This window comes from Tenrec ecaudatus, chromosome 1, assembly GCF_050624435.1.
Source record: "Tenrec ecaudatus isolate mTenEca1 chromosome 1, mTenEca1.hap1, whole genome shotgun sequence".
NCBI classification, from domain to species: Eukaryota; Metazoa; Chordata; class Mammalia; order Afrosoricida; family Tenrecidae; genus Tenrec; species Tenrec ecaudatus.
Window position 1 is genome coordinate 59,251,889 of NC_134530.1, and position 17,763 is coordinate 59,269,651.

Consider the following 17,763-nt stretch of genomic DNA (forward strand, 5'->3'; position numbering starts at 1 on the left):
GCTCAGTTTCAAAAAGAACTGAGGAAATTCTTTAAGAAGTTTTATATATCCTGTTGTTATTAGGGGTTCTGACTCATAGGGGCCCTATATGTATGACAGAATGATGTACATCCTACCACTACTGAAAACTTTTGTTTGTATGGCATATTGCATTGTTTGGCGTGGTTTGCATCTTGCCGATATTGTAAAGGAAGATCTTCTACATGAAAATATAAAATCTTCTTTCGGTATATAAATATGGAGGTAGAATTGAAATATGCATTAGCTGAATATACCTCGGAGTTTTCAAGAGTCGTTTAGTTTGAATAAAGGTATAAACTCATACTGAATTTTAGCTTGTCTTTATATTACTATAATGTTAATAATTTTAAAATAATTTAATGTTATATTTCAGCATTGTTATCATTAAATTGGGTGATGGACATGAAGGAGCACACATGAAGGAGCACACTAGCCTGTGTGATCACAAGGTATTGAAGGGATCAGGTTTCAGACATCAAAGAAGGAAAAATCATATCATTGTGTGCTCGCCTTCCAAATAAGATCGCTGAGGACAAATGGTGGCATAAGAAAATGTGGTGAAGAAAGCTGATGGTGCCCGGCTATCAAAAGATATAGTGTCGGGGGTCTTAAAGGCTTGAGGGTAAACAAGTGCCATCTAGCTCAGAAGCATCAAAGCCCACATAGAAGAAGCACACCAGCCTGTGTGATCACGAGGTGTTGAAGGGATCAGGTATCAAGGAGCAAAAATTACATCATTGTGAATGAGGGGGGAGTGCAGAGTAGGAACCCAAAGGCCATGTGTGATTAATTGGACTTCCCCTTACAGAGGGTCTCGGGGAGGAGATGAGCCAGTTGGGGGCAATGTAGCAATGATGAAACATACAACTTTCCTCTAGTTCTTAAATGCTTCCTCCTCCCAACAATCATGATCCCAATTCTACTATACAAATCCAGCTGGACTGGAGGATGTACACTGGTACAGATGAAAACTGGAAACACAGGGAATACAGGACAGAAGAACCCCTCAGGTCCAGTAGTAAGAGTGGTGATACCGGGAGGGTGGAGGAAAGGTGGGGTAGAAAGGGGGAACCGATTACAAGGGTCTGCTTATCACCTCCTCTGTGGAGTTTGGTCAACAGAAAAGTGGGTAAAGGGAGACGTTGGACAGTGTAAGCTATGACAAAATAATAATCACTTGTAAATTAAATCAATGGTTCAGGAGAGGGTAAAAATGAGCTGATGCCAGGGGCTTGAGTGGAAAGCAGATGTTTTGAGAATGATGATGGCAACAAATGTGCAAATGTCTTTTGACACAACGGATGTATGTATGGATGAGTTGTATGAGCCCCCAATAAAATCATTTTTTAAAAAGTGGGTGATGGCTAGGAAACCTTGTTTGTAAAAAGACTAAGAGGAGACCATGATATACTTCCTCTGGCTTCTGTATTGCCAGGAGCCAGAGGTCGGACATACTTCCACTTTTCATCCTTATTTACCTATTCTGATAACAAACTCCTTTGATACTCTGCTTATATGCTGGGTTTCATAATTTGTTGCATTGGTCACCATACAGTTCAGACAAACCACACAACTTCGGGGGTTTATTAGGAAGTTAACAGTTATCAATAATTAGGATCAATAAACAATAAAGATATAGTCATTGGTCCACAGCAGCCTTCTTTGTCACATGGTCCCTTGGCCTCTGCCTCCTTGGACCAGGAAACCCCATCCTTGGACCAGGAAGCCTCAGCCTCTTGTCTTACCCTGACTCCTTAGTTCTGCCCCATGGTAGCCATGTACCAGCATCTGGTGTCTTTGATATAGGCCTCCACCACTTGAAGCAGAGATCTTGAAATGAAGCGCACTCATGGCCCTTCTCCTGAGGGTCCCTGCTAATAACTCACTCCAGAATATAAAGGTAGCCATAGGTGTAGAGACCAGAATGATAATACAGCACATAAAGGATTGTGGCAAGAAGGGCCACAGTAATTGACTACATCTCTATGACAACATGGAGAGGAAGACATCAGTTGAATGTGAATTCCAGTCTTAGGTTTGTCTAAGACTGGTCAAATGTTAAAGTGTACAATATTATATTGTTTAACTACAAGGTGATACAGACAAGGTTTTCCTTCCTCCCAATGAGAAGATCGAAAAAGAATGGTTGCCATCTATATAATCCAGTACTTATAGACATGTGAGTAAAATATCAAATATCTAGTGATCATTTGTTAATTACATTCATATTTAAATTTTTATCGTGCTAATAATTGATTTTTAAAAATACTTCTCCCAGCCATTTTGTAGAATACTCAATACCTATGCTTTAGAAATTGGAATTTAATCACTAGCGTCACTTCTTAAGTCTGTTAGTAAAGCTTTACAGAGCTTGGTTCTAATTTGTTTAAGACACACTGTATTATAAAGCCGCATATTCACTCTGATTACTGATGCATGCTGCCTAACAAACCAACTCAAGCTTCGTGTTGTGAAAGAACAATTTTGTCATGCTTGTGGATTCTGTGGTTCAGGTATTCAGAAAGGGTATACTGGACATGCCTTGCTTCTGCGCACAATGTCTTAGGTCTTGTCTGGTAAAACTCTAGCTGGAGGGTTGGAATATTGTAGTTCAAAGCCTGGGGCTTCTAACCCTGACCTCTCCATTTCCTCATTTTCCTTCTGACTTGCTAGCCTCAGACTTATTTTATGGTGCTTTTGGGCTATAAGAGAGGAGCCCTGGTGGTTTAGTGGTTGGGTGTTGGTCTGCATTCTGCATGGTCAGCAGTTCAAAATCACCAGCAGTACGGAGGGAGAAAGACTGGGTTTTCTATTCCCACATACAGCTACAGTCTCATAAACTCACTGGGGATACCTATGAGTCAGCATTGACTAGATGGCAGTGAGTTTGTTTTCTTTGGTGCTTACGTAATTGTTAAGTGCAAACTACATTGGCTGTTCAAACCTACCGGTCCTCCCTTTGGACAAAGATAAGGCTGTCTGCTTTGCATAAAGTAATGACCAACAAGGATGTCAGTTTGAGCAGTAAGATGTGCCTGACCCAAGCCATGGCATTTTCAATTTTCTCATAAATTTTTGAAAGTTAGACATGGAATGAAGAAAGCGGTTTCCCTGAAAATAATACCCCGTTTCCCCGAAAATAATAGTGTCTTATATTAATGTTTGCTCTCAAAGATGCGCTAGGTCTTATTTTCAGGGGATGCCTTATTTTTCCATGAAGAAGAATACAGTACATATTTATTGTTAAACAACAACAAAAAAAGGAAATGTATTACCTGTATACGGTACGGTAGTAGTTGTCATCACAAAACAGCATAACCAGACAAAATGTGAATCCTACAGTATCAAGAATTTCTTTTTACTACCATTATTTCCATGTACAACAATCTATGGTACATTTACTTATTTATTCAATGACAGTCATGTCATCATCTTCTGGAACATCATCATAACAGTCCAAACCCTTATTTTTGGGGGGATGCCTTGTATTTCAGCAAGTGGCAAAACTGTAAGTAGGTCTTATTTTGGGGGGATGTCTTACTTTCAGGGAAACGGTATTTAAATTATAGTATTGACGAAGAATATCGAAAGTTCCATGGACTGCCAAAGGAAGAAACAATCTGTTTTAGAAGTAAAGCCAGAATGCTCCTTAGAAGTGAGGATCTTGAGACAGTATCTCATACACTTGGGAAATGTCAGGTGTGAACAGTCCCTGGAAAATGACATTTTTTTAGTAAAGTGGAAAGGCAGCAATAAACAGGAAGATTCACAAGGAGATAAATTGACACAGTGACCCCAATAATGTACTCAAACATAAGAACAATTGTTAGAATGGAGCAGAACCAGCAAGATTTTGTCCTATTGTACATAAGGTTGCTATGAGTGGAACCACGCCTCCAGCACCTAACAGCAATCTGATCAGGGAAGTCTCAGGCTTGGAATCCTTACTGAGCAGAGGAGTTCTAACTTACCTTGTAGGGCCACTCTAAATAGTATTGGACTTGATGGCAGCGATTAGATCCGGATCTTCATAGGATTAACTACTTCCTTAATTTAAACACATACAAACTGCATGAATTTGATCATATGTGACTTTTAAAGAGTAATTGGTCTTTTTTTGGGGGGGGGTTTGCTCATTTTATTCATTAAAAAATCATTTTATTGGGGGCTCATACAATTCTTATCACAGTCCATATATACATCCATTGTATGTCAAGCACATTTGTACATTTGTTGCCCTCATCAATCTCAAAACAGTTGCTTTCTACTTGAGCCCTTGGTATCAGCTCCTCATTTTTTCCCCTCCATCCCAGCTCCCCTCTCCCTCATTGTCTTTATTCTCTCTCATGACTCTTATTAATGGCATTGTAGATAGCCTCCAAGTTTTTCTCTAATGCTCATGAAATAATTTTGACTATAAACTTATATATGTGAAATTTTATTTAGAAAAAGTTTTTCCATCATACTTTTCTTATTCATGAGTATTTTATGAAATGAAATTAAAAGACTCAAACTCACTGCCATCGAGTCAGTTCTAACTCTTAGTGACCCTGTAGAGCAGGGCAGAAACTGCTCTTGGGGTTTCCAACACTCTAAATCTTTACAGGAGTGTAAAGCCATGCCTGTCTCCTGTGGAACAGCTGGTGATTTTGAACTGCTGACCTTGTGGTTAGCAGCCTACCATGTCAGACAAATATTGTATGATCACTCTTTTATGAACTACTCAGAATTGGCAAGTGCAGCGAGATAAAAGTTTATTGTGGTTACCTAGGGGTAGGTAGGAGGAGGAAATAGATGTTGCTGAAGGGTTATGAGAATCTTAGGAGTGTTGAAAAGATTTAGAAACAAGATAGCGGTGATGCTTGCATAGCACGGTGAATGTAGCCAATGTAATGAAACTGTTAAGGAAAACTGGTTGAAATGGCTACTGTTTCATTTTATATGTTTCACAACAAAGAAAAATTTTCCATTTTTTACCTTATGGTCTTTCTTCCCCTCACCTCTAATAGATATAACTTATTAATGTTCCACGATCTTGAGATAAAGTAACCTAAGGACACCACTAAAATTTTGTGCTGTGGTTTTAAGTATTCTCTTTTTAATTTTTTTTTTGGCCATGAAAATAGTGATGCATTTAAAATCTTGTAACACATGTCTTTATTAATTAATCATTTTATATCCATAAATTGATTCATGAGTGGACATTATGGAGTAAAAGGCCTGTGTGTTTTAATGGGTGGAGCCAGATTACTTTTTAAATTTTCCAAAAATCAAACACAGCTTTCCTCTAGCTCTTTGGTACTTCCTTCACCCCACTATCATGACATCAGTTCTACCTTACAAATCGGATTAGACCAGAACATGCACACTGCACAAATAAGAGCCCATAACACAGGGAGTCCAGGATAGATAACCCCTCAGGAACAACAATGCGAGTAGAGATACCAGGAGGATAAGGGGAAGGTGGGAGAAAAAGGGGGAATTGATCACAAGATTCGACATATATAACCCCCTCCCAGGGGGACAAACAATAGAAAAGTGCGTGAAGGACGACAGAGGATGATGTGAGATATGAAAATAATCATCTATAACTTATCAAGGGCTCATGAGGGAGGGTGTATGGGGATGGAGGGGCAAAAATGAGCTGATATCAAGGGCTCAAGTAGAAAGAAAATGCTTTGAAAATGATGGCAGCATGTGTACAAATGTGCTCGACAGAATGGATGAATGTGTATGGATTGTGATAAGAGATGTAAAGAGCCCCCAATAAAAGTATTAAAAAAATTTACAGAAAACTTTAATACCTCACATTACCACCAGTAGTATATAGGAATATTCTCCACATTACCATCAGTATATATTATAGTTTATAATGTTTGTGATGGATGTAAAATACAACTGCAGTGATTTTAATTTATATTTTTGTAAAACCCTACTTCTTCTAAGAATCTTTTAGTACAGTTTAGCATTTGGGCTGATTTTCTGTATTGTCAAGAAATAGTTGTTGAATAAATGAATAAACATCCTTTGCCCATTTTTCTGTTGATTGTTTTTAAATGTCAATTTGTAAGCTTGTTTGATAATAGTTTTAAGATGTCACAGATGATTCAGGGTATGAACATTTTAAAAGAATGAAATCATTGCATTTATTCAGAATTTAATGCTTTCAGAGTGCATAAGTTAAAATTTTGCTAATGAACTGATTTTCCCTCAACGTGGTTTCCATTTATTATGACATTAAACAACTGGTTTTAACATTTAACATTTTTAGTATGTATTTTTGTAACTTCTATGTATCAGTCTTGTTTAAGATTTTCTTTAGGGCGTGACCAAGGGTAATGTAAACGAGAGGAATTACTGAAACCCAACTGAAGCCTGAGCATGATAGTGGACAAGAAGAAAGTAAAAGGAAATAGAGGAAAGAGCTAGGAGGCAAAGGACATTTATAGAGGTCTAAATAAAGGCATGTACATATGAAATATATTTATATATGAGGATGGGGAAATAGATCTATGTTCATATATTTATAGGTTTAGTATTACGGCAGCTGATGGACATTGGGCCTCCATTCAAGTACTCCCTCAATGCAAGAATACTTTGTTCTATTAAGTTGGCATTCTATGATGCCTGGATATCAAAAGATATATAGCATCTAGGGTCGTAAAGGCTTGAAGGTAAACAAGCAGCCATCTAGCCCAGAAACAACAAAGCCCTCTTGGAAGCAGCACACCAGCATGTGTGATCATGAAGAGTCGAGGGGACCAGATATCAAACACCAAAGGGAAAAAAATCATACCATCATGAATGAGGGGAATGCGCGATGGGGACCCAATGCTCATCTGTAGACAACTGAGCATCCCTTGCAGCGGGGTAGTGGGTAGGAGATGAGTCACTCAGGGTGCAGTGTAGCATTGATGAAATTCACAACTTTCCTCTAGTTCGTAAACGCTTCCTCTCCGCACTATCATGATCCCAATTCTACTTTACAAACCTGGTTAGACGAGAGGATGCACAGCGGTGCAGATAGGAACTGGAAACAGGGAATCCAGGACAGATGAACTCCTCAGGACCAGTGGTGAGAGTAGTGATACCGGAAGGGTGGAGAGAAGGTGGGGTAGTAAGGGGGAACCGATTACAAGGATCTACATATAACCCCTTCCCTGGGGGACAGACAACAGAAAAGTGGGTGAAGGGAGACATCGGGCAGTATAAGATATGATAAAATAATAATTTATAAATTATTAAGGATTTATGAGGGGGGGAAGTGGAGAGGGAGGGGGGTTAAAAAAAACCCTTAGAGCTGATTTTAGGAGTCCAAGCAGAAAGGGAGTGTTTTGAGAATGATGGGGGCAACGAATGTTTAAGTGTGCTTTACACAATTGATTGTGATAAGAGTTGTATGGAAACCCAATAAAATGATTTTTAAAATAGTGACCCAACAGAATATTCAAATTATAAGTCAATATTATTAATATCACATGCGAGTAAAATTTTGCTGAAGATCATCTACAATTAGAGCAGTCCGTTGACAGGCTGCATGAGATGTAGAAGAGGACATGGAATGTGGGACATCACTGCTGATGTCAGACGCATCTTGGCTGAAAGCAGAGAATAACAGAAAGACGTTTACTTGTGTTTTGTTGACAACACAAATACATTTGAGATGGCCTTGAGAAGAACAGGAATTCCAGAACACTTGATTGTGCTCATGTTGAATTTGCACATGGACCAAAAGGCAGTTGTATAAAAGAACAATAGAATACTATTGAGAACTAATATAAGCCTGACCCAAGCCATAATATTTTAATTCACCTCATATGCATGTGAAAGTTGGACATTGAATAAGGAAGACTGAATTAAAATCAATGCATTTGAATTATGGTGTTGGGAAAGAATACTGGAAGTATCAAAAAAGAAAAAAGTAAGTACCATACGTGGCTAAAAGAAACAAGTAAATCTGTCTTGGAAGAAGTACAGCCAGAATGTTCCTTAGAAGCAACAACAGTGAGACTTTGTCATACTTTGGACATATTACCAGGAGAGACCATGTTTCGTAAGTCATGTTTCGTAAGATTCAGGGTCAGTGCAAAAGAAGGCCCCCTGTGGATTGACACGACACTGTGGCTACAATAATGGGCTCAGACGTAGGGGCAATTGTGAGGCTGGCGCATGCAGGACCAGACATTATTTTTGTTGTATAATGTATAAGTATGAGTCGGAACTGCCTTGTTGACATTTAACATTCGTTTAAGAGCCTGTACTTTCTCTCCTCTGTATTAGAAAGGTAGTTTTACCCATTATATAAACCTTGCAAACAAACCAATCCCGTAGGTATTTGTGTACGTCTAAAAAGTACCTTTAACTTTGATCCGTATGTGTTTCATTGTGTACATGACTATCTGAGGCAGCTTCAAAAAGTTCATGGGAAAATGGAATAAGGAAATAGTGGACATTTACCACAAATTTTTAAAGGCCCCTCATATATCCGTGCACTCATGTTACATGTATTGCACAGAGACAAATACATACACACATATAGAGACTTCTTAGACATACTTAAACACCTTGTGGTTTAGAGTAGAAACATCCTGTTGTTAGGTGCCATTGAATTGTTTACAGTTTTTCTTGCTGTTCATTTTAGAAATGTCATTTCTAATGAAACAAAATCAAATAAAATATGGTAGGAATTTGATCTGTAAGTTAACTTATTATTTTAAAGCACTTATTAAAACAATGCTGTATTTTTGGTGAAAGTTTACATTGCAAATTAGATTCTCATGTAACAGTTTGAATACAACTCACTCCGTGGCAGTAGCTGTATATTTTTAACAACATGTCAATCTTTTAACGGTGTTCTGGTTGTGCCATTGGCAGTGTTTAGCTTCTGTGCCCCTTTACTTTCTTATCTTTGCTGTAGAATAAATATTGACCATCTGATTTCATGCAGGTGGTTTTTTATAGCCCTGTAGTCATAGATATTATTAATTTTGTGTATCAGTCTGTTGTTTCTCTAAAATGTGATCTTGGGATAGTTTTAGCTCAAGGTTTAAAGAGGATTTCTTGGTAATAGTCTCGGGGACTATTCTGGTCTTAACTATTCTGGTTAGTCTGGACATTTTAAGTTTGAATTTTGTTTTTCATTTTTTCCCCCCATTTTATCTGGAACCATTTATGAGACCTGAATTTTTTTTAATGTGGCTTTCCTGGAATGGGAAAAATTTTAGATGGATACCCTGAACTTAATTTCCCTCATAGAAACCCAGGACTCTGTGTATGTTACATATTAACCAAATCTCTGGCATAGTTGAAACTAACATGCCTTGCTCAAAGATGACACCTGACCAGGCCACTCTGAATCAGTGTCACCTTCCACAGCACTGGCATAGTCCAGCCTTCCTCATTAGGCTCCTTGCGGGTTCACTATATAGACTCTTACGAGTTTTGCATTCCAATCTCGAACCAGCAGTTTTTCCTGATCTAGTTACAGTTTTACTACACCCAAATTTTAAGACTTGGGTCTACTCTTACTTTGTTTTCTGCGTCATGACTGAACTTTTTTGAGCCAGTTTGAAGCTCTGGTCAAATCCACTTCGAATAGATTACTTAAAATCAGCAACCCATTTTACTGTTAGAAATGGCTGCAGAATATTAGTATTTATATGTTGTTGGATTTAATTTGCTAGTATTTTTGTCAATACTTCGAGGTTTAATTGGGGGAACCTTTAGAAAGTTCATGGGAAATTTCATTATCATTCAGTTTCATCTTATAGGATTAATTGCTTTAATAACTATAGTGATATTCATCTATTATATTTTATAAATGTCGGTAAATTGTATTTTTCAAAGAATTTTCCCATTTCATCTAGGTAGTCTCTTTGTGTTTAAATTGCAGCTATTTTAGTAAGGAGATCATAGTATCTCATTGATTTTAACTTAATTTTCATTTGTCTAGTAACTAGTGATGTTGAATATCTTTTGTATACATAGTAGTCATTCCTATGTGTTCTTTTTGTGAAGCATTTTAATTTGTGCCCATGTTAAAGTTTGATGGCTTTTATTTAATTATTTTAAGATGTGGTGTTTATATAATGAAATAGTTTTATCACTGGATTAAGTGGAGATATCGTTAGCTATAACTACCTTTTGGTATTTTTCTGTTTCCATTTTTATCTTTCCATTTATCAACCAATCCTGTGGTTGTGGGTTTTTATTATTGTCATGATAACCTTTGAAATGTACAAATTTAAATTTTGGTGAAGTCCTATTTTATTATTTTTTCAAGTGTACAGTAATTTGCTTTTTTTTTGTTCTAAAAAATCTTCCTGTACCCAAAACATGAAGATTTATATTTTACTCCCAGAAGCTACATAGTTTTAGTTTTAAAATTTTTCTACAATTCCATTTCAAGGTAATTTTTGTAGATGGTCTAATGTAAGAGTGGGAATAAATATTTTACGTATGCATTCACTGAAATGAGTGTTGTTTCTGTGTTGTTTTACTTTGGAACCCATTTTCAGAATCTAGTAACTTACTATTTGGGTTGATTTTTTAAAAAATTTAATCATTTTATTGGTAGGTCATACAATTCTTATCACAATCCATACATACATCCATTGTGTCAAGAACATATGTAATTTGTTTGATAAGAGTTGTATGAGCCCCTAATAAAATGATTTTTTAAAAAGACAGTAAAATCAAACCATCGTTAGATTTTAAAAAAGGTATTAATACATGATTTTTTCTTTGAAAAATTAGTTTACTGGGGTGCTTGTACAACTCTTATCACAATCCATACATCCATCAAAGAAAAAAATCATGCACTCAATACATCAATTGTGTAAAGCACATTTGTACATTCATTGCCCTCATTTTCAAAGCATTTGCTCTCCACTTAAGCCCTTTGTATCAGCTCCTCTTTTTCCCCCCTCCCTCCCCATCCCCCCTTCCTCATGAATCCTTGATAATTTGCAAATTATTATTTTGTCATCTCTTGCACTGCCCGACATCTGCCTTCACCCACTTTCCTGTTGTCCCCCAGGGATGAGGTTATATCTAGATCCTTGTAAAATCTTCCATATTTTTAAATCTTTAGTTAACTTACTATTAATGTTTGCAAAATCTATAATGCTTTCATTTCTCACATTAGTGATTTATATTTTCTTTCTTTTCTTCTGCTCAAACTCAGTGCCATTGAGTTGACTTTGACTCCATAGCAACCCTGCACGAGGTTTATTAATCATGTTATTTTCAAAGAAACTGCTTTTAGTTTCATTATTTTTTTCACTTTATTTTCTGTCACAAAGGTCTTATGCTTATGTCTTCCTTCTAGCTTGGCTTTAATTTTCTACTTTTTTAGTTTTTTATGGTGAAAGCTTGATTCACTGGTTTGAGACTCTTCTTTTTTTAACTCACTGCCATTGAGTCAGTACTGACTAATAGTGACTCCCTGTGGGTTTCTGAGACTGGAACTGTTTGCCAGAGTAGAAAACCCAGTGGCATAGTAGTTATGTGTCGAGCTGTTATCCACATGGTTAGCAGTTCTAATCCACCAGTAACTCTGTGGGAGAAAGACTGGGCTTTTATAATTTGCTTTACGTCCAAGTATTTGTGGATCTTTGAAATATTCTCTTATTCTGAGTATTTCATTGCACATGACTAGAATATACACATAAATTGTATCCTTGTATTATTTGATAATTAGTTAACTGCAATGGAAGGCAACATGTGGTCTACCATTTTGGGATATAATTTTATAAATGTCATTTAGGTCAAATTGATTGACAACATTTCTTAATCTTATAACCAAGGTTTGGGATCTCATTTTCAACCCCCCTCATTCTCAACAGTATGGTTTTTGTTAGTTTGTTTTGGGTCTTCTGGTGTCTATTACCTGATTTCATTGACACTTCATAATTGCACAGGCTGGTGTGCTTATTCCACGTGGGCTTGTTGCTTCTCTGCTAGATGGCTGCTTATTTAACTTCAAACCTTTAATACCCCAGACACTGTATCATTTGATAGCTTGGCACCATCAACTTTCTTCACATTTGCTTATGCACGCATTTTCAGCGATATTTTTTTGTTTCTTTTTTTAAATCTTTTTAGTAGGGGCTCATACAACTCTTATCATATTCCATACATACATCAGTTGTGTAAAGCACATTTTTACATTCATTGCCCTGCCTCACCATTCTAAAAAATTTTCCGCAATTTTGTCCAGAGGGTAAGCATCACAAAATGCCAGCTTGTTAGAGCAAAGTGTTCCTGGGTTGAGGGAGGGGTTGAGCAGAGGCCAAAAGTCTATCCACTTCCTCAATGTATTTCCATTTAAATGTATGTTCATCGGCCAATACCTCTATTTTTATGAATGAATACATTTACATAAGTGCACACCTATGTTTATGCATCTATCCATAGCTTTGCTTCCCCTATTGTTCCACTGTTTCTTTTTACCTTTCTCCTACCCCACAATCACACTAGTCCTTCTTCTGCCTATTAGTAATTCCTCTCAGCTAGATTGCTGTTGCTCCTACACCACCGGAATCTGTATGTCCTCCTGATCATTGCTTTTAATTCCCTAGTTGTTCCCCTGTCTATGGTGTTATTTGTTCATCACTCCTTTCCCCTACCTCCTCCTCCCCCCAGGTCCCTCAAAAAACTCTCAGTCCCTTGGCTTTCTCCTTGGACTTGCTTCCCATGCCAATAACAGAGGCCAAACAAAAAGAAAACAAAGTATTGAATAAAAAGAGAAAAAACAAACAGGCAAAAAAATCCCCTAAAAATCATACATAATTCCAGGTCTATCTGATGACCTCTATGACTGTCTCCCCACTGATCCTACGGGCTTCCAGAATCTGCCCCTCCTAGCCTGAAGTCTATTTTGGGGGTTCATCCAGAGTTTCCATTAACATTTAACTATCTAAAATTAGCTACAATAATTCTTATACAACATATATTAGATGTGTTACTACCTCTTCAGGATCTTTCCATGGCTTCCTGTTTTATGGCCTATACGATCTTAAAAGACATTTCGGTCTTATTTTCCTTTCACTTTTTAAATTACTCTTCCTTCTGCTCACTGAGTTCCAGCCATACCATTCTTGCTTTCCCCATGTGCCAGGCATGCTCAAATGACTGACAGTCATGAACCTAACATTAGAATATTTGTGCTTCCAGACATTTCACTTTTTACTGATTCTCAATATAATGTAGTGTCTCATTTGTTCTGTAGCTCTGGTTTCTTTAGAAGCAGAAGCTGTTTCTTTTGTTTTACTATATGAACCACAAGGGTGAGTAGAATTCTAAGTTAATTGAAACGACAGGTGCTTAAATGTTAACTTAAAACTTTGTCCAGCTTACAGAGTTACTGTATGGTAAGTGGCAATTTTATGTTAGCTGTTTTTTTAGAAATGGACACACCGAATTTTTCAGTAAAGTTGTGATAAAGCTTAATAACTTCTAGATCCATGTGTTTTAGAAAACCCAAAGGGCATATTTTGAAAAATGTTTCTATTTCACAGCCACCTACTTGTACTTTTCCTAGAAAAACAATAGTTTCTTATGGGTTCTTCTAGAAATTAAAAATAATAAGCAAACACATTAGCCAATCACAGCAGTAGTAGCACAATGTGGATTCTTCCTCTCTTTCCTATTTTAACTTCATAAGTCTTGGGAGCTCATTATATATAAAGCTGCTTCATTGTTTTAAGTAGTATATAATTTTTGTAGGTATATACTATAATTTAGTCTCATCAATGGAATGATAAACTGTTGTCAGACTTTAGGTGATTAAGTAGTTTTCATATATTTTTGCATATAAGATAAGATGTCTATAGGATATATTCATAGAATTTAATTTCTAGGTCAAGAGATACATGTATTCAAAGATAAACATTGCCTAGTATTCCTTAATTATGATTATGCCAGTTCATATTTCTGCTTGTAGTGCTTCTTTATCCGTTGGAGTTTGCAAACTTCTGTTTAGGACAGATTAGTAGATGGAGATAGTTTCGGCAGCGGGGTGTGTGTGTGTGTGTGTGTGTGTGTGTGTGTGTGTCCGTCCCCATGTTTGGCCTTACACCATTGCTACCAGAGTGTCGTCTGAAAGTTTTTCTATTATCAGTTTCCTAGGTGACCATGGCATCTCATTGCATTTATTTAATTGCAATTTTAAAAATTACTAGCAGGATTGAGCCTCTATTTATTTCCTGTGAAATATTTGTTTAAATTGTGTGTGTGTGTACACTTTTAAAACCTACAATTTTTTCCCGTTCGATAGGAGTCAGTTTTTTCAGATGACCATTTGTTTTCCCAGTACCTCGTCCATCAGCCTCTTAAGCCACATGGTTCTTTGCCTTGTACCTCCAAGGACAGGAAGCTAACCCACTCAGTGCTTTGTCTCCTCAGTGGTAGTCTCAGGCCAGACGAGGAGAAGGTACCCCATGGTCTTGGTGCTGCTCCTCTGAATCTCCATGCCACAATCCCTGGTGCCTCGCTTTCTCATGCCAATTCAGGTAGAGAGCAGCCTAGGTTTTCTCCTGCTGCTGCTGCTTCTGCTTTAAATTGGTGCATCGTTACAGCCAGGGGGCTGCTAACGAAAACTGACCATTACCCTCTCTTAGTGTTACACAACCCTGTTTGCATAGATCCACACAATCATTTGGTGGGAGTTAGAGACATGGGGAGTTGGGACATATATTAAGAAATTTCACTCCACCACACCACGATACTGTTGTACAGAATAATCAACTCTCTAGATTTATTTATTTATCTTATTGTTTTCAGTTTGTGTCGCTTGTTCCTCTATTTCCATACTTCCTAAACATTCAGAGTAAGAAGTAGGCAAACTTAGAGTGAAGTTAAATGTGTTTGGCAAAAATTCATAGGTGATGTGTATATGGTATGTTGTGAATACATACGGTATGTTAAGCATTTGTTCATTAGGGAGACTATGCTTGACCCCTTATTTAGGAATATGAAAGTATTATAAGCATATGTTCCCGCATTTCTACTTTAAATCACTGACTTTATTTTAGTACCAAGGAAATATTCTCTCCAACTGTGTTCCTAAAGGCTTCAGCACCTGTTGTCTGAGTGCATTACAGAAGGCACAAAACTGCAGTCTTCGAACTCCAGTTCATCGTTATTTGTCAGCACACACTTTTATTTGGGGGAAGAAAGCTTTCTTCCTCCACTTTTGTAAACACCATAATGGAGTCAACTAATTTTTTTTACTATTATACAATTTTTTAGCATCTTATCTCTAGAACCTAGCACAGTGCTTATCAGGGTAATTTTCTGATACATACTGAATGATGAGTGAATACAGTAGGCAACAGGAAGCTACTGAAGGAGTTCAAGTGAAGGTATAAAATGGGGTGATTTGTGTCTCAGATGATTCTGGTGTCTGTATAGAGGTGAAGAATTTGAAGAGAGCTTTTATTTGGGTCTTGAACTCCTTAATTCCAGGTAACTCAGTTCAAATATATTTAAACAAAACAGAAATTCATTTGATCATGGAAACCAAAAGAGTTGACTAACCAAGCATCATGAACAGATACATATGAGCTATGGGAGCAAGTAGGAATTTGAATGCCAATGTTACTAATATTTTTAGTCATTAAGCCTATCAATTTCAGTTTTCTTATTCCTAGGGACCACTAAATGACTTAGGAGTAGGAGTTTGTGAGAATACAGTGGCATTCTAGATACCCATTGATGGCCTAGCTGTGCAGTTGAGATATTGCAGTAGTCCCAAAGAGATGTAGGCTGTTGGACTTGAAGTTGAGTAGAAGAGATGGATTTAAGAGATATTAAGTAGTACAGCTAGTAGAAATTTGAGTAAGGGTAATAAGAGAGAGTCTATCTGGAACAGTTGCTAGTTTAGTAATGATAATAATCAAGTGAGGGAAATCAGAGTAAGCTTGGGATGGGAAAATAAGTCTTTATTTAGAAATACTAAGTTGGAAGTCCTTAAATTATAGATAAAAGAGAAAACTCTTAGAAAGTCAACCTCAAAAGTCATGGCTGTGAGTATAACTAAACTGTAGTCTGAGTGTATAAGATGAGGCGTATAATGAGGCGTATAAGATGAGACTAGAAGCTGCCTTAAAATGCATGAATAGAAGAAGAATATGAAATAAATTGATAGACAAATTAGGTGGGTAGGAAGAAATGTAGTATCCAGGAAACTAAAGGAACAAAAGTTGTTATTCAGGAGGGGCTACCAAATGCCATGTAAGGATTGAAAAGCCATCTGACTTTGACCTGTAGGAGGAGATCGTTGATGTTTCAGTAGAAGTCATTCCAGTGGGAGGTTGGGATCTAGATTATATTGGGTTCTGAGGACTAAGGATTGTGATATAAAGTAGATAAAAATCAGTGTTCTAAGAGCTATAAAAAGAAAAGCAGGGCTATGAGGTTTCTATTTAAAGACTACGTTAGGATTGGATAGACTTGAACATGTAATAAACAGTAAATTTTTTCTGTTAGATTCTAGTATGTATACATTTTATTTTAATATTGAAATATTTACTATTGTAAACATTTAAGTGTTTTTAGTGTTAATACAGGAAACATGGAGCTTTGAGCCCAGAGACCTGAGATCTAATCTCATGCCCCAGAATAATCACTATTATTCTAGTAATTGTTAATGACCACTTCCATTTGCCATTCTGTCTTTTAATAGAATACTTATTGGCAGTAGTCCTCACCGTAAATTAAAGTATAAGGTGAGTATTACACCATTTTATAAATGAGAAGAATGAGACTTTGCTTCTCAGGATCACATAGATTTGAAGTGATGTAGCTACAACTTCCAGCAGCAATAGCTGCTCTTTTCCCTGTGTCACATTCCTTCCTTTTGAACCTAAACAGCATCTCAAGCTTGGATTTTTATATCTATCACACATACTCAAAGTGCTAAATGAATATTGTAATATCTATATTTTGTTTAAATTTATATTTGGTTCTGTACCAGGCAGACCTTATGATTGTGGCCATCTGTAGCACTATCTTTTGTCTAAACAGTATTTTACTTTTTAAGGTGGTGGTATCATGGATACAGAAATGTCTGAAGATACAGACCACAACTTAACTCCCACCCTTGACAGCATGTCCTATGGAATGCCGAATCAAACAGGATCTGAAAATTCATTGCTGGATGAAGATGATTATTTTTTGAACTCTGGGGATCTTGCAGGAATTCCAGTTGTTTGTAGTGACAATGAGGATGAACAGGATTTTAGTTCAAAGGACAATCTTGCTTCTTCGATTCATACTGATGATAGCTTGGAAATAGAGAGAAGAGTCTCACAGCATGAATCAGACAATGAAAGTGAAATACAAGCTCAAAACAAAGTAAAAAAGGACTTTCCTAAACAGTTTGATCAGGTTTCTGTTTTTAAGTCCATACGGAAAGATTTTAGTCTAGTAAGAGAAAACAGCAAAGAGACAATTTCTGGAAAGGAAAAAAATAGAGACTTAATTTATCATGAACGTGAAAAACTGTTGGATAAACCCCATAAAGATATGGATTCAAGGTTGAAAAGCAGTTTTTTTGATAAAGCAGGTAATAATTACTTAAATAGAACCATAAAACAGAATAAATAACCAAGTACTAATGTTAATATAGCTTGTGTTAATTATCTTCTGATGTTAAGTGAAATATGAACAGTTAAATTCATTGTGAGCTTGTCATTTTTGTTTTATCCTTGTTCTTTGCAGACCGAATTTCCCACAGTA

The 17,763-nt window shown here is 36.8% G+C and overlaps 1 protein-coding gene across 7 annotated transcripts in view; it reads left to right on the forward strand.

The window, feature by feature from the left end:
- The window catches only part of ZMYM4 (zinc finger MYM-type containing 4), a 171,181-nt gene that overhangs the window by 80,023 nt on the left and 73,395 nt on the right, over positions 1 to 17,763 (forward strand). For all 7 annotated transcript variants that reach the window (XM_075553759.1, XM_075553764.1, XM_075553768.1 and 4 more), the window contains one exon: positions 17,066 to 17,590. In XM_075553759.1, coding sequence (XP_075409874.1) covers positions 17,066 to 17,590 — 525 coding nt within the window. The remainder of the gene's footprint in view (positions 1 to 17,065; positions 17,591 to 17,763) is intronic.